The sequence below is a fragment of the Poeciliopsis prolifica genome, unplaced genomic scaffold, assembly GCF_027474105.1.
Source record: "Poeciliopsis prolifica strain line A6 unplaced genomic scaffold, Auburn_PproV2 SCAFFOLD017, whole genome shotgun sequence".
Lineage (NCBI taxonomy): Eukaryota > Metazoa > Chordata > Actinopteri > Cyprinodontiformes > Poeciliidae > Poeciliopsis > Poeciliopsis prolifica.
The window spans coordinates 10,114,968-10,132,479 of NW_026562392.1; the positions used below are offsets into that span (position 1 = coordinate 10,114,968).

The following is a 17,512-nucleotide window of genomic DNA, read 5'->3' on the forward strand; positions in this document are numbered from 1 at the left end:
GAGGATGCCACTCTCCACATCAGATTCTCAAAATATAAGCAGCAGTACAATATAAGCAACAAAAAAGTTTTGCAAGTGGTGTAGGGTGTAATATTCTTGCAGGAAGGCGCACAAAAACCAAGGGACTAAAAAGAATAAAATATTCATTACATTTCATAAACAACTCGTTCTGTCTTTTTATGTCACTACATACCAATTTGCCATGTTGGACTTAAAAAGTAGTGGCCACATTTCTTACATTTTTAAGTAAGAAATGTTGCCATCTACTGCAGGGCATTGGGTCCCAACTGTGTCGTTTTGCATTGTTCAAGAAAATGTTCTGTATTCACTTTGACAACAGATGATTTAGTGTAATCATCTGTTCTCTGCTTAAAGATTACCAAAAGATTATAAGTTTATATAACCTGAAAATTAGGAGCCCTTAAGAGTTATTTTGGGTTCATCAGGGCTCCTCATCTTTCATGTTTTTGAATAAGACAACTGGCCCTAATGGAGATTCGAGAAAATAAATGGGAGTTAAGCATAGACAAAAGGAATAATGTGAAATATAAATAAATTATCACATTTCAGTATTTTTTTCAAACCACATTTCTCCATGATCCATGAAAAGTTTTCACTACATCAAAATTATATTCCGTGGTTTTAAGTGCATAGGTACAAAAAATATATACAATAATATGTGTAGGCACAAAATATGTATTTGTACAAATTAAACATTTGTACAAATACATAAAAAAATTAAGAATTTGTACAAATTAACTGACCTGCAGCCATCACAAATAGTCAAACCTTTCTTTGTTTTAACTCAAGTGGGTTTCATCCTAGAATCCCTCTGTGGTTTCAGGCCTACTTAGTGCCCCTTCAGTTTCACCAAAATACATGTTAATAAAAATTCTATCAAAAAATTTGGTTCCACAAACCAATAATTGCCAAGCATACTCATATTATTATGTTTTTTAATAACCTACTCACCTTATTGACCTTACTTTATACAACTTTGCGTTTATTTAGTAAAGAGGAATTAATAGTTTCTTATGGCGTAACAGTTTGGTATTGCAAAAAAAAAAAAAAAAAAGAGAAGTAATGCCATCACAAATGCTGACGCTGCCGTGTTGGAGATTATGACACTGACAGCACATCTGTGATACCCAGTCACTTTCACCCAATATTAGCTGAATAAGACAGTTTGATGGATATCTTCAGCAGCTAATAATCAGCGATAATCTGGGAAAAGATCAATAAACAAAATAAATAGTCAGCCCAGCCACGTAGTGATCATCTTATGTGTTTTTTAGGTGCCCTGGGGAATGTAGACTAACATTACTGTATTAGTAATGCAAGTTTGTAATGTTTAGAGTGGGAATATGATTGAAGGAGCCTAACATTAAGCTAAAAATAAGGTACTACAATGGTTCAGCTACGTGTAATTAGAAAATTACACATAGTCAGAATTTAGTTATGGCTATATAAATACACAGTTTGTATTTAGAATAGATTTTAATTGAAGATTGTTTTGAATTTACTTCCACATAGAAAACTTCAAAAGGAAAAATAAAGATTTTATTGTAGTTTATCCTTTGGCTTATCATAAAAATGAATGCCATATTTTTTGCTCTCTAGCAATTCTTGAGACTGTCGGTTTTCTGTGTGCTGCTGGACTACAGGGGTGAATCTTTGATTCTGATGCATCTGCCCAAGTTTAAATAAAAAGAGAGGCAGAAATAATAAAAAATAATCATTTATTTTATTATCTTATGTTGGCCTTTTGTCTTGTTGATGAAACAGATTTTAAATTGTTTGCTTTGTTTTTCTTTGTGATGTTTGTTTTTGTTGTGTGTATTTTGGAAGGTCCTACTGGTGTATCAGTTTTTTGCTGAAATTTTACGAATTTTCTCACTGAAAAATATGTCTATTAATATTCGTTTCGAATTTGTGGCTCACCCGCCTGTGGGATGCTTTTATTCTGAAAATCTCTCGGCCCGGATGTGTTTGGTCCGGCGGAACTGGGTTGACTGTGTCCAGTGGGAGGAGGTTTGTGTTCAACTTACAGAAGGTATTTGCCTGAATCCTGTCCACAAACTCGCAGTGTCTGTTAATGGTGTTTGTTTAATGAACAGTTTTTGACACACGTCCTTTTACGACAAGCAAACCGGTGAGATTTATTTAGTTCTTCTATGTAGTCATGAAATGTTAGCGGATATTTACGAAGGTCTACGTGAAGTAGACGTTTTGTTTAGCTAGCAAGGTAGCGGCGACGCGCTAACACCAGCTGATGTATTAACAACATGGCTCTTAGAGGCCCGGTTTAAACGGGACTCAAAAGGAGTCTGTGAAGCTAACAGTGCTATAACCTCTAGATAAGTGCTTTTGTTGTGGCGAACAGAGGGTTGTCGTCAATGCAGTGCTAACAATAGCTGCTCGGCTAGTGTCTTCGGCTTTCTGGAGTTCGTGTTGGAGCTGAACGCTCCTGTCTTCAACACTGTGGTGAGCAAAGTCTAACCTTATCCTTATCCGATGTGCCTGTGTATTTATCTGGGGACGCATTTCGTATTCCTGATGTTTATCGTGGATAACGTATTCTGTCGCGGTGCTACAAATGTCCAATTACAGTTTGGCCACAACAAACAGACGTAGATGCCGTCTGACCTCTGACCCCAGAAACTTTATTTCTGCTACGTGAGGCCATGGCTGCTGTCAACATCACCAGGGAGATCCAGCACAGGCAGATCAGGGTAACCACACCAAACCCGAAACTCTGAAGGTTTTCTTTATGAAAATCATGTGAAATAAACCTTATTGTCATTTCTTGTATATTAATGAGATGTTGATTTATGTCTCTAGGACAGGAGAGTGCCGGGCTTCCAAAGGTCTTTTCATGTGACTGACCCCTTCATTAAGAGACTTGGACTAGAAACTGAGCTCCAGGTCAAACACTTCTTTTGTATTTTTTTCTCACTATGAATCCGTATAGGTTACAGTCAATCATCCATCCTTATGTCCATCAGTCCATGCATGCATGTGTTGTTTTATTAGCTGAATCCGAGAAGGGAGCCATGGTTGAAACTTACAGCTGAATGAAGTTTAAAAAATCACAAGTTGGTAGTATTATTGTTAAACTTTTCAGATATTGATAGTAATAAATCAATTTTTTTCTCTTTCAATTGTAAGTACAGTACATCCAGTTTACCTTTTGCGTCCTAGTTGTTAACATCTGTGTCTACATCTAATCATGATAATGCATACCATTGACAATCAGTATTAAAACTGAGTTATTTGAAGTCAGCATTCCTACTGCGGTCAGGAAATATCCAATATGGCTGCTATGTATCAAAGAAAGCCATGACATTTACAGCTACATACAGTTTATTTTCTCAGTTTGTTTCTTATTCAACCAGTGACAAACATTGTACTGTGCAACTTCTTATTTTCTTTCAGTGTTCAAAGGCATACAAACAAATTTTAGATGTCACTGGTTTTCAGGCTTGCATATCGAAAGTACTACTTTGGTTGTGTGCTGGCGTCTCCCACATCCTGCGTTTTCATTTTCCGAGAGACGAGCGTGGAAACATGGATTCATCGCCACTTCATTTATTTTCTGATATTGTGCAGTCTGTGGAGAAAACAACAGTCAGGAAATACTCCATTCGGAACAGTCTTTGATACGATGCACTGATGATATGTTTGCAGCATACTGTTAACAACGTAATGTATGTTGTTGTATCTTTTCACAATCAATGTCACCTTCCTCTACAGGGCCATACTGGATGTGTGAACTGCTTGGAATGGAACGAGCAAGGAGAGTAAGTCTCCAAGGGTTGAAAATGCATCAGCATCTTGGTGTTTTTTCTATTTCTCACTGTCCCCTGCCTCCATGTAGGTGACCATTTTAGTCTCTAATTTACATTTGGAGAGATTCAACTTTGTCCACTGATTGATGTATTAGTCCTATGTTTGCCTGTTTCTAAAATTCATCTCTGTACGAAGCCCGGTGATGCTTGTACAGCGCTAAATAGCAAATAAGACAAAACTGTTGTGTTAGTCAAACAACTTCAGGCAGGAAAGGAAGAAAGACAGCAGTATTTAAGCAATTTCTTTTGTCTGAATTTTTTCAATCATGAATTTTTCAATGACTGCAGCGTAACTTGTCTTTGTTATTGTTTTATACTCAGCCTGTTGGCTTCAGGCTCAGACGATCAACATGCCATCATCTGGGATCCATTCAGACACAAGAAGCTTACAACTATGCACACGGGCCATGCTGCAAATATATTTTCTGTCAAGGTAGTGATACACTGGAATAACAGGAAAGTTTGAGTTTAAACTATTGAGACAATGGGGTCGCAGATCTTAACCTAGATTTGGATTGTTGCCTTTATTAAATACTTCATCATGTCCTGACCTTCAGTCTGTGTGTCCTTCTGTTTTCAGTTCCTGCCTCACACTGGGGACAGGATCTTGGTAACAGGCGCAGCTGACACAAAGGTCCATGTCCATGACCTGACCGTGAAGGAAACCATCCACATGTTCTCTGATCACACCAACAGAGTGAAGCGCATTGCCACAGCACCGATGTGGCCCAATACCTTCTGGAGTGCTGCAGAGGACGGCATCATCAGGTGAGAGCCCTACGCTGGACAGTTACTGGTTTTACTTCTTTATAGTCAGAAACTTGGATATAGATTACAGTTAATCATCCATCCTTATGTCTGTCAGTCCATGCATGCATGTGTTGTTTTATTGATTTTTCGGGGTTTATCCATTTACCCATTTCTCCATCTGTCCGGCTATCATTTTTACAGGTTTCCTTTCTAAAATCTTAAATTGTTAAATGTATGCGCAGAAATTTCTAGTAGTCATTTGAATTTGTTCTCAAAACTGAGAACTTAGCAAATTGGAGTTTGAAAAAGTACAGAACCTGGACAGGAACATGTGTTGATTACTAAATAACCTTTTTGTTTGTTAGTAATCAACACATGTGAAACAGAAGTGGGTTCTCGGTTCTGTTTCAGTGTGCTCAGAGACATGTTTTCTAGGTGAAGATCATTTTCCTCACAGTGCATGTGTGATATAAACACATCCGGTCCAAAGTCAGAGTTGATGGTGTTTGAAAAAGATTTTATTTTTTTTTTATCCCTTCAGGCAGTATGATCTGCGGGAGAACAGTAAACACTCTGAGGTTCTGATCGACCTGACAGAGTTCTGCGGTCAGCTGGCTGAAGCCAAGTGTCTCGCAGTCAATCCACGGGACAATAACTACCTGGCGGTGGGAGCCAACGGACCTTTTGTTCGTCTCTATGACATCAGGATGATTCACAACTACAGGTGAGTTGCTACTGATGTTCTCTCAGATTTGAGACATGAGTAAAACTGAAAAGAAAGTACATTTTGCTCCTTACTCAGGAAATCTTTGAGCCAGAACACATCAGCGGCTGTTCACACGTTCTGTGACAGGCAGAAGCCCATCCCTGATGGAGCAGGGCAGTACTATGTAGCAGGTGAGTACAGGGCCAAACTGTCTCCTATGAAAATATTTGATTTGTAGATGCATCTCAATAAATTAGAAAATCCTTTAAAATATATTTAATATAAATAATTAAATTCAAAAACCGAAGAATGTGTATTCATTTCATGTGGAGTGAAACATTTTAAGCATTTATTTTGAGTTGAACACACCGCCTGTAGTGGGTCTACATAACTTATGTAAGGTTCTCTTTCTGAGTTGAACTAAGCGAACTCTTCAAAGATATTTTGAAGAGAAGCATTGTTGGAACGACGACATTTTCCTCTGCGCTCCAGGCCACCTGCCAGTGAAACTCCGAGATTACAACAACCGCCTGAGAGTCCTGGTGGCCACCTACGTTACCTTCAGCCCCGACGGCACAGAGCTGCTCGTTAACATGGGTGGGGAACAGGTGACGTTTCTCACAGCAAGCAAACGCATCCTGTTTTCTGTTACTCACTCGCTGGTGTAGCGATGAAATGTCTGATTGATTTGTGCCCTTCACACAGGTCTATCTTTTTGACTTGACATTTAAGCAGAGGCCGTATACCTTCGTGCTTCCAAAAATGTGCCAGTCAACAACAGGTAACGCTTTGCATGCAGAGTTATGCCTCAGTTTGTTGTGTAAAACGGAGTTGATCTGGAAGGAGTCTTTGTAATTTCTGCTGCTGTTGCTTTCAATCAGATGTCCAGATTGGAAAGACAACAAACGGCGTCTCTAATGGCATCCATTTACCTCCCAGCCACTTCCGCTTTACAGAAAGCAAAACACAGTCCAGGTTGGATTCAGCTCCATCTGTTTTGATACATGGTGAGCTTTACAGAAGCTTTACTTCTTGCTTTTTGCTTCATTCTTCTAGTTTTACGGAGCTTCCTGCTCACTTGGAGAAAATAAAGCAACAGGCCAATAACGCATTCGCCCGCCAGCAATGGACACAGGCCATCCAGCTGTATAGTTTAGGCATTCACGAGGCCAGAGGCAACGCCATGCTGTACGGGAACCGGGCTGCAGCCTATATGAAACGCAAATGGTTTGTGTTATGTCATTATTACAAAAACTACTATCGTCTGTGTGATTTTTTTTTTTAATTTTTGTATTTATTTTTGTAAAGCAGCTATCAACATTTATATTTGTGTCTGTCACATACAGGGATGGAGACCATTATGACGCCCTCAGGGATTGCGTGAAGGCTCTGGCTCTGAACCCGGCTCACCTGAAAGCACATTTCAGGCTGGCACGGTGTCTGTTTGAACTGAAGTATGTGGCTGAGGCTCTGGAGTGTTTGGACGATTTCAAAGGAAAGTTTCCAGAGCAAGCACACAGCAGTGCCTGTGATGCTTTGGATAAAGACATCAAGGCTGCTCTTTACTCCAAGTCAGATTCAGGTGGGAAGATGGACACCTCTGATATGATCCTTTTCTGTTTCTGACATTTAATCTATAATGTACACAGCTTCACATTTAGACTAATCTAAAAACATACATATTTTTAGCTTCAGCATTCAAATTATTTATTAGGAATATCTCAAAGTAGTTCAAATATATATTTTTAAATGGTTTTGTCTCCACCTGCAGAAGATAAAAAGGGCAACAGCTCCATTCGTTTCCAGTCGTTCAGCCGGAAAGAGTCCATCCCTGAAGATGAGGTGGTGTTGAGGGAGCACAGTTTTGACTACAAGCACAGATACTGTGGTCACTGCAACACCACCACTGACATCAAAGAGGCCAACTTCTTCGGGAGGTCAGTACAGCACACTGTCATGCTACTGTTGCCTCACTAGGTGGCAGTCTACTGCTTTCAGGTCTGATCTCGCTGTTTGCCTCTCTGCCCATTTTTTTTAATCACATAGCAGAATAAGTGTCACGAATGCAACGAAATATAAAATATTTATAAAATGTCTGACCAGCTAAACTAGCGGGAGTAAAGCTTTGGTTTAGGTTTTGATTCGGTCCAGGTCATTTTCATGTTGTCTTCTAAAGCAGTTTGATCGGCGCCGGTCTGCATCTCATCTGGTACTGCACCGAATCAGTCTGTAGTTAGTTTTTACATTTATTATTGCTGATGGTCACACCATGAAACATGCGTTATTTTGAAAAAACTTGATCCATTCATCTGTTTGTGCAGTTGGACAATGCAGAAGAGCATGGATTGCTGCTATGACGGTTGTTACTGCCACTAGCTTTGTTGGTCGCACAAAGCTAGTGCATTTCTGTAATCACTCCCAGAGAGTTTGAAACAAGGAGCCAGTTCGCTGGATGACAGGACATGTTGGAGACTGCTGATGTGAAATGATTGAGAGTAGCGGCTGATTGATTGGGGTTCTGGCTGTGTTTCAGGCTCTGTTCTATGTGTTTAGGGTCATTATTTTCCTGGAAGGTGAATCTCAGTCTCAAGTGGCATGCTGAGACATTTTCTTCCATGATTGCCCTTTTGTAGCTCTGTCCATCTTCCCATTTCTGTTGCTGCAGAAGAAAAACATCTGAACAGATACTGAACAGTCCTTTTATGGAAGAAGCTGGTCTGGTCAGATGTGTTTGCTGTGCACCCTTGGCTTGTGCAAACTGTAACAGGACGACTTCTTTTTTTTGTTTTCCTTCCTCCTGCTCCGGTGCAAAAGCCAGGATTGTGGAGTACACGAATAATTGCTCCTCTAAAGTGAAAATGACTTGTCAGTTTATGTGGAGAGTTGTGTTTTGCCTGATTAGATGTTGTTGATGGATTGAACAGTCCTTTGTTATATATTCATAGTCTGTTTATCCCTGACTTGTCTCAGCAGTATTTATGAAAAGGCTTAAAAAACTAATAAAAAAAAAGACTCAGTGTAACCTCTGAATGCAGGTTTAGAGCATCTGACTAAATGGGACTAAATATAAATGTGTCTAGAGCTTTTCAGATTGTTATTGGCACAAAAAATGGAAAAATCAGACGTTTGAATACTTGTGCAATATGCTTTATGTCTGGTATGTTCTTCTTTATGTACTATGACTCCAGAGAAGCTGTTTAATTAGTCCTAAACTTTCAGACATTTAAATGTTTAGTTGATGAAACCACAGGCTGCATGTCCTGATGTACTGTGTGTCATGGCACATTATGACTCAGCATTGATTAACCTTATCCGGTTTGTCGTTGCATTTTGTTGTTGAGCTAAGTAACCAAACAGATTGTGTCACTTGATCCTGAACCTCACATACCAGAATATCCTGCTCTGTCACCTTTCATAAAATTACTGGAAAAATTTGCATTCTGCCAGAGCCATTCAATTGAAAAAGCACAGCACTGATTTCCAAGTAAAATCTTAAAATTTTACCAGGAACATTTTAAGATTAACGTTTCTCCTCCCAAGAAGATTGCTCAACGAGTCTAAGCGGTTATGTTTTCCTCTCCAGCAAGGGCCAATACATCGTGAGTGGCTCGGATGATGGCTCTTTTTTCATCTGGGAAAAGGAAACGACTAACCTAGTGAGGATCCTTCAGGGAGACGAGTCAATAGTCAACTGCCTACAGCCGCACCCAAGCTACTGCTTCCTGGCCACTAGCGGTATTGACCCTGTGGTTCGATTATGGAACCCCAGACCAGAGGTAAATAAACTATTTATCTTTTGTACACTGTTAATAAGCGATCTGGAAATGTGTAGAATTGGATGGTTTTGGTTAAGAATGAGATTTATTTATCTTCCAGGTGCCGTGTTCTTTACAAAGTCAAAGTTTGCACTATTATGCCATTAAAAAATACGTCCCTGGAAAATGGTCACAAAGCAACAATGTTGTCATCCAGCCTATGTGTTAACATGACAGGCCTGTTTACTTTTCCGGCAGACTGACGGTGACAACGGGCGTGTGGTGGAGGACATGGAGGGAGCCGCTCAGGCGAATCAGCGGCGAATGAATGCCGATCCGTTAGAGGTGATGCTTCTGAACATGGGTTATCGCATCACCGGCCTGCGTGGCGTCGGCACTGACGGTTCAGACGACGAAGACAGCTCAGAGGGGCCGGTCCAGTGCAGGACGAGCTAAACGGATCGCCTTCCATTCTGTAGAATGGCTTTAGGAAGCAAAGGACTCTCCCAGATTCCGTTTCAACACCTGAACCCCGCTTCCGCTGACAGAACATCGGCCGGCTGTCGTGTCACCTATCTGCACTATGCACCGCCCTCCCTTTGTCCCACACCAGGACCGGTGGCAACTTTTTTGGAGCGGAATTGACAGAAGGCAGCAACATCCTTCTCATGCTTTCTAAGTACCAACAGCGTCCGCTCCGCTGTGACGGAGGGTGGGGATGGCTTTTGAGGAGAGCGCCTTCCATGTCACTCCCCAGTTTCTCACAAGGAAGGAGATGTGCAGCATTTATACCTTCTCAGGGTTTTGTTGGAGAGTCTCGCAACACAAGGAAGAAGCGGCGTGGATTCAGTTGACCTATTTTCAGGTCACAGAACAGATCTACCGTCTTCTCCACGGACGGAGCGAAGCATCCCGGCGTCCTGCTCCAGATGGAAAAGCCGCGCGCGCACACCAGTCGCTGATGCTACGTTGGACTCGGATGGAGTTTGTGTAACAGGAAGTCATGGAACGAAGAGTAGCTCCTCACATTGTGATGATTGTTGCTAAGATAAAATGTATTTATAGTTTGAACTGTCAGGAAAAACAAGAGTTTTCTTCTGCCAAAGTTTACCATCTGTGTTTTAAACAGCCAAGGATTAATGTTTAGGTTCTCTATGTTTTATTCTGGCCTAATTTGGCTCATTTTTAGTTTAGAGCTTTAAAAAAATGCATATTAAATGAGTAGATTATTGACAAGGGAGTATTTGTAACACAAATAACTTTCAACTATTTTTTGATTTCACTACTTTGATTTAAGATGAAATTTTAAACTTTTTTTTAGGAATAAGTGGGAGATTTGTGTTATAACTTGGCTCAAATAGTCGTGACCATGGAGTTCCTGGCTGCATGGCTTCCCCATTAGTCCACTGCTGCTGTCAGGTTTTCAGCTTGCATGAGGCTTTTCACGATGAAGGGGGACGTTAATTTAAAAAAAAAAAAAAAATGCGCAGCTACACCTCATCAGGAGTGCAGCTCACTGAATTTTCTTTGATCCCAATTAAAACGATATTAATGAATGGGTCCTCAGTGAATAACATGGCTTCCTTCCATGTGTTTTACTTTCATTTACGCTTCTCAGTTTCCCCCCCTCTCCCTTTTTGCCAGGGGGTCCTGTAATGAGCTTTGGTGAAATTAAATTAAAAACAAGATTATTAACTTAATTTGTCTTTTACCTTTTTGTTCTTGTACTCCCACAAACATTGACTTTTGCACAAGTCAAACATCAGTGCAGACAGAATACTATCTAGGTTAGGAAGATGTAGCCCACTGTCTCAAGCTGCTGTATGCGCATTCATCACCGTGAGCTTTTGTCTGCGTTTCTGCTGACGATCGCACAACAAAATGTCCTAAAAACAGTAGAAATGAGAGTAGCCAGCTCCAAGCAATAGTGCCTCTAAAAGGAACATTTGGGTAAAATTATTTGAGTTGGAAAAACTTCTTTAGTTGCTAATTTGAGTTATTTTGTGATGTTCTATGTTAAAATAGAGAATTCTTCATGGGCCTACAGTTTTTGTTTTTCTGTTAAGTCTTAAGTTGTTCAAACTTTGGTTTAACATGATCAAAATGGGGATGGGTTTAAAGATTGTATTACTGTACTAGTAAAGTACAATTGGTTTAGCTTTCAGTGTGTGTGCTCAATTAACCCTATTTGTATTGCTCTAACACTCACCGACTGACATTGTTCTGTTACTATCTCGTTAATCACCTAGATTACAGCAATCGCAGAAAAATATACACATACAGAATGGTTGTCACATGGAAAGCATAACAGTTTCCAAAAGTAATACTTTTTGAACTCATCTTAATGCAACCGATGGCATTTTACTGAGACTTTCTCAGTAAAGAGACTAACACAAAGCATACAGGACTCTGTACTCTGGTTGCCCAAAAATAAAACAAAGTTGTAAAACCTTTCAAGGTTTGCTAGAGAATAATAGTAAACGGCATCATGATGGAACTCCACAGACAGGCCAGGGAGAGGAAATTAGACATTTTAGACAATGTTATTTCCCAAAAAATAATAACAATGGGAACTCATATTTAGAAGTATATTTTGGACACTGACACAATCGATTATTACACTTGATTTTGATATTGACGATAAAGCTCTTCTGATCGATGCAGCTGGACGCCCATGAATCTACCAATTTATCGATATCAAATCGAACAGAAAATCTTTAGTTTTCCTCCCATTTCGCAAACGAGCACACATTTCATCAGGTCATCAAACGCACTCAGTCTGTAGACAAGTTGAAGAGGTGTCAATACTTGTACTGAGACGGTCAATCGAAGTTTTTATCCATTTTTTTTCCACAAGATTTTAAATGAAGATTTTAAACATGGACCCACGCGTCCTGTCGGATTATGTGCCGCAACTGCCTGCCATACGCTTCCGTCTGCACGCCGCGTTTGCGTCAGCGTCGCCTGGGTCTCCCTCCGGGATCTCGGGCTGTGATGGCGGAGGTGGACGACACCGACATCATGATGAACTTCCAGGGCGATTTCCCAAAAAGCGGCAGGAAAAGCTGCCGCTACCCGTACTGCATTGTCTGGACGCCTATTCCCATTCTATCGTAAGGCGATAATAATCCCCAATCCTGCTTTTCTCGCGGTGAAAACACTGCTATGTGTTTTTTTTTGCTATTGTTTTTCAAACGTCCGGTCAAAGCAGATTGGTCGCCGCCGTGTGCTTTTACGTTCATTTGCACAGATGCACAGATCGTGTTCTGTTGACCCTGAACTGACCCGTTTCGTTCAATCCGTCCTGCAGGTGGGTGCTCCCCTTCATCGGTCACATGGGCATCTGCACCTCGTCAGGGGTCATACGAGACTTTGCGGGATCTTACTTTGTCTCGGTCAGTTCCTCTCCTCGGATCCTTTGGATCATGTGAAAACACATCAGCTGTAGCATGCAGACTTTGAAATGTTCTTGCATTTCTGTGGTTTTAATGGAAAGTATGTAATTTTCCCTTTCAGGAGGATAACATGGGGTTTGGTCGACCCACAAAGTAGGTGTGATAACTAAACTCTCATAGTTTCATAGTTTCAAAAGGCTGTTAAATCAATGACTCCTGCTGTAGGTACTGGAGGCTCGATGTGGATAAAGTATGCGGTAACGGTGCAGCAACATGGGACCAGGCAGTGCACGACGCATCCGAGGAATACAAATGCAGGCCGGTACGACTGCATACACCATATTTCATCAATCGTAACTCAGGCTGCTGCAGGATCATTCACATGTCTTTTGTTTCCCCCCCTCTTGTCGCATTGAAGCACAACCTGTGCATGGATAACTGCCATTCCCACGTTGCGATGGCTTTAAACCTGATGCGGTACGACAACAGCTCATCCTGGAACATGGTGAACCTCTGTGTGCTGTCCTTCGTTCATGGGAAGCACGTGAGGTAAACTGCTCACACTCACTTCAGCCTCCGGTTCTAATTGTGAGCATGTATCAGCATCACTTTGTTTTTTGCCTTGCGACCAGGTGGAAAGCATAAAACATAAAAAATACACATGGACACAAACGTGCATTGGCAAAAAACACAAAAGAAAACAATTAAGATTATTAATAAATTGTTCAAATATATCAAAAACGATCGCATTAAGATGAAAAAGCAGTCTTTTGGTTCCCGATCGCTTCCCAGATGATAGCAGCTCAGATTCACCATGATGTGATTGACAAGGAGAGGGAAGAATGTCTTTTGTGTGACTGTTTTTGAAAATGTTTCTGTTAGATCAGATAATAACATAAGATAAAATAAAACTTTATTACTGGAAAATTGTCTTTGTCTCTCCAACCAGGAAGTAAAACACATTCATACAGTGACAGTATCAACAATTTGTGCATAAACTGAAACATTTTGCATCTTATAGGCAGATGTTATCGATTAGTTTGGTTAAAAGTGGTTTTCTGTTCTTAGTGGCCCTAGAACGCCTTGAATTGTTCTTTGTCTCATACGGGTAGGTTTTTCAAGATGTCACATTACATAATAAAATCCTCCAACACCTGACCAGGTGAGTGATCTTCTCCCTGTAGATGACTGACAATAACTCTGTCGGCCACAAACTTCAAAATGTGTCGCCCTGTATGATGACTACTGTAGTTGTTAGAACAGGAAATACAACATGGGCCAGAGAATACAGCCAGGCGAGACAATGGAGGGAAAAACCCTCATCTGACTTAGAATCTTGGATCTGTCTCCAAGAGCATCTAAAACTCTTTCAACCACAGTTGGGCACGGATTAAAATTAGTCAATAATTTTGGATTAAATTAAAAGCGGAAGAAAAATATAAAAACAGCAAGTGTGCACAAAAACCAAGGTGTGTTTAAATATTAACTTAAGAAGCGTTGAGACTTTATTATAAACCCTTCTGTCACACCTGTAGAAAATTGTGAAATGTCTAATTTGTCCATAAATTACACATTTGAAAAGCCATATTGGGAAGCTTTTCAAAAGCTTTCATGATGATGTAAGTTAGAGCCGAATGTCTCCGTGTTTGCAAACTTTCAGCACAGATTGCTAAGCAAGTTTTCATAAAATCCAATTTATTTCCTGCGATGTGTCCAGGACATGTCGGATCGTAAATTACAGTCATGTTGCAGCACAAGCTTCAACTTATTTGACTTGGACTGAGTGCGACACATCAGAAAACAACCAACAAAGTTGCACTTAATGGTAAAGTCGAGGGAAAGTGACAAGGAGTTCAAACCTTTTTGAAAATAAGATTCTGAACAGCGTTTCAGGCTTTATATACAAACCTTCTCTGAAATTACAGCTGAATGTTTTGAAGGGTTTGTACACGCTTCCTGCGTTTAGACACTGAAATGTCCAGTTTGTTTCTGCTTAAGTTCTCGCTTTAATTGAACACATTCTTTTAAAGGAACCGTTTCACGTCCTTTAGATCCGATGAGAGACACCGCTTGTTTGTTCTCCTGTCGAAAAGTAGAAAAGGCGGCAGCAGTCACAGCTGTTGCTCCATCATTTGATGTGCTTTTTTTATATATTGTTTGATGGAAATAAAAGACTCATATTTATTCAGTTCACCCTTTAATTCTCCTTTTTACCAGAATTCTGCATTTATTCCTTAATAAATATTAATTATAGTTTTTTTAGAACTTCACGTCCATTTAGCTTTTTGATGGTTGAGTAGAAGGAGTCTGGGGTGATTATGCCCTCAACAACTTTTTCAACACTTGATGACTATAACTAAAGTAAGCCCAAAAAATGGCAATGTTGTTTTGCCAGATCGTATTAGTTCAAAATAAACAGGTTGAATTCATTTTCTTTATTGACTCAAAATCACTTTCCTTTTTATTTCATGGACATAAAAGCCTGAGAGAAAGCTGAAAGATTATAAATAAAAAGTGACAGAAGGATTAATGAAATGTGTGTTTTAGCAGGAGCCTAAACTTAAACATCAAACATAAGGCGTCTTGTTTTTAGATGTGTATACACCGTCTGGAAAAATGCCCCGCTGCCGGAGTCCGGCTCCATTAGGAGACATATGGCACAGAAACCCCCCACCCCCTCATTATTCTCCGCTGACCCACATACAGAACAATACAGCCACAGTTTGTACTGCCGCTTCCTGCACACTCCCACAGCAAAGGAGTCTTGGGCAATTCATCACTGACGGTGGCGCTCCCCTCCGCGCCACCGCTGGAGGTCACCTCTCAGCTGGATGGTTCGGTAGGACGCAGGCCATGGAGCCTCTGGGGATTAAAGTTGTTGTGTCCTTCAGAATCCACTAGTAGGGCATCTGTCATAAGAGATGTTTGCAGGTGTTGTCTTTAATACACGGTCTCTCTTTTCCCTCAGCTGGGCAGCGGTCCTGAAGACCTGGCTCCCCTTCGTCATGCTCTGTGGGGTCCTCGCCACGTTCATCCTGACTCTGAACCTACAGTAGTAGAGCGAGCGGCTCCAGGAGAGCGCTTTAGTGATGCTGTACACTGTCACTGACATGAATGGTGTGTGTTGTGATGGGGTGTTTGCAAAATGTCAAATGGAACGACTCGTTATGTTTTATTTAACAAGCTCACTTGTTGTTTTTAAAGGATTTGTATCATTATTTTTGCAGCTTTACCTTATCATTTGTATCCAGTGTTGCAATTCCCGATAATTTTATTAAATCACATGTACAATATCAAAAAATATATAAAACAACATAAAGGGTGGGGGAGGCACAGTTCTGCTCAGAACGCAGCAAAAGGTTGCAGAAAAGTGATAATTTAAACCTGGAATCCCAAAACCCTGACATCAGCGCATAGCACAATGTTCACCTAGTACAAAAGCAGCAATATCAAAATTAACAGCAAATATTTGAGATAATAAAGTGAGCTCAATTTATCCATTGAGCTGTGGGAAGTCAGGTGAAATCTCATCTGTGAGCATTAGCTTGGAGACCTACCAAACAGGCATTCTCCCCAGGGATTTAAAAGCTTTCTGAGAGTGTATTTTCTCTACAGTAGTGAATGAATGCTAGTGGTAGAAACTGTAATTTGAAACACTAGCACTCTGGCAGCAGTCAGACAAACATAATTTCTACTTTGGTTCTGGCCAACATTGTTTCTTGGATGTGCACATCAGGCATCCATCCACACTTTCCTCAGAACAACTCACCAGAATAGCCTACTTTTAGCTTATCACCCTGTACAGTGGTTGTGCAAACCTCACCTTTATCCATATAGTCAGCTTGTGTTTACTATATTACTTCAATATAGTTAAGAAACATTACTTTGAGGAGAGCGTCTAGCTCTGTCTGCAGTTATTTAGCGCCCAACAAAATGCATGATCTTTAACCAAGATAACAGCTCTAGTCAAGCAGTCTTGTGTAAAGACAAGTGAAATAAATGTCACAAGTGAAATGCAGGGAAAACATTTGGAGAGGTTAATTTGTGGACTTTACAGGTCTTGACAACAGATTCATAAAATAAACAATGACTGAGATCTAAAGATATAGAAACATATAAAAGGTATTATAACTAAAATCAATTATTATTATAGCGAGCAATGACCCAATTAAAAAGTATTTGCGTACCTGATAAACTTTATGCTGACATACAGCACCCAGAGTCGTCTAGCTTTTTCACCTGTCCTTAAGACATCTGTCTAAGGCTTGGCATGAACTGCGCCGTGTGCCCGTCCCTCATGTCTGGGTTGAAATCAGAGATCCCCTGATATTTCAAAATCCCTGGGCCAAACAGTGTTTCCAGTGGAGCGACTGTTTTTGGTTGAAATTTATTGTTTTTACTTGTTTGCTTCCAACCCTCTTTCCTGTAGAGATCATCTCTGCAGCAGATGTGCTCACTCGGTTCGTTTTTGTGTGTTGCCAATAAGAATCTATTTATTTTGTTAATTTTTTTATGCAGAAACCAGTCCTTGTCCTTAGTATAGTAGTAGTTCAACAGACTGGCTTCAGAAAATACACTGCCGTTCATAAATACTCGCCTCCTATTTTTAGGAAGGAAGTGGCTTCAAATGCTTTTTTTAAAAAATCCATTATCTGCTCTGAAAATCTGGTTATGATTTATTTAAGTTTCATATTTTCAATATTTATGGCTCTTATAGCTCTGAAAAGTGACATTTGCCCTTTGTGTAACAAAGTTTTGTTTCGTTTTAGTACGGTACAATACAGGGTCTGCAAATCTTTCTTGCGCTTGTAATTTTTAATAAGTTTTGTTATCCTATAATATGCTGTGTGCTTTTTCTCGGGAAAAATAGTCACATTAAGGAGGTTCATTTTCACCGTAATCCACCACAGGGGAGTGGTGTGATGCATTTTTCATGAGCGACACTGATAAATCCGTTTCTGCGGCGCCTAATGTCGACTCCAGTGATGAATCGCTATAAAATGGATTTGAAATCTTAATGCTGAAAGTTCTCATCTGTTTTTTTTTGTTGTTTTTTTT

General features: G+C 40.2%; 2 protein-coding genes across 3 annotated transcripts; both read left to right on the top strand.

Annotated features, from left to right (window-relative positions):
• The first annotated feature begins 1,997 nt into the window (after positions 1-1,997).
• wdtc1 (WD and tetratricopeptide repeats 1) lies at positions 1,998-10,759 on the top strand. 2 transcript variants are annotated; one of them, XM_055042229.1, is made up of 17 exons: positions 1,998-2,053; positions 2,384-2,484; positions 2,611-2,732; positions 2,842-2,925; positions 3,754-3,800; positions 4,170-4,281; positions 4,429-4,616; positions 5,140-5,322; positions 5,401-5,495; positions 5,797-5,912; positions 6,010-6,085; positions 6,186-6,279; positions 6,361-6,531; positions 6,651-6,886; positions 7,076-7,241; positions 8,888-9,080; positions 9,318-10,759. In XM_055042229.1, the coding sequence occupies exons 3-17, from the start codon at positions 2,685-2,687 to the stop codon at positions 9,513-9,515; spliced, it is 2,007 nt and encodes a 668-aa protein (XP_054898204.1). In that variant the 5' UTR covers positions 1,998-2,053; positions 2,384-2,484; positions 2,611-2,684; the 3' UTR covers positions 9,516-10,759. The 2 variants fall into 2 exon arrangements, with proteins under 2 accessions (XP_054898204.1, XP_054898203.1); XM_055042228.1 differs by having other exon boundaries at positions 2,011-2,152.
• Positions 10,760-12,027: 1,268 nt separating this feature from the next.
• LOC129367618 (transmembrane protein 222-like) lies at positions 12,028-17,472 on the top strand. The gene is made up of 6 exons (XM_055042176.1): positions 12,028-12,172; positions 12,370-12,454; positions 12,576-12,607; positions 12,680-12,776; positions 12,873-13,003; positions 15,423-17,472. Exons 1-6 carry the CDS (start codon positions 12,054-12,056, stop codon positions 15,508-15,510), a joined length of 552 nt encoding a protein of 183 aa, XP_054898151.1. The 5' UTR covers positions 12,028-12,053; the 3' UTR covers positions 15,511-17,472.
• Positions 17,473-17,512: the final 40 nt, after the last annotated feature.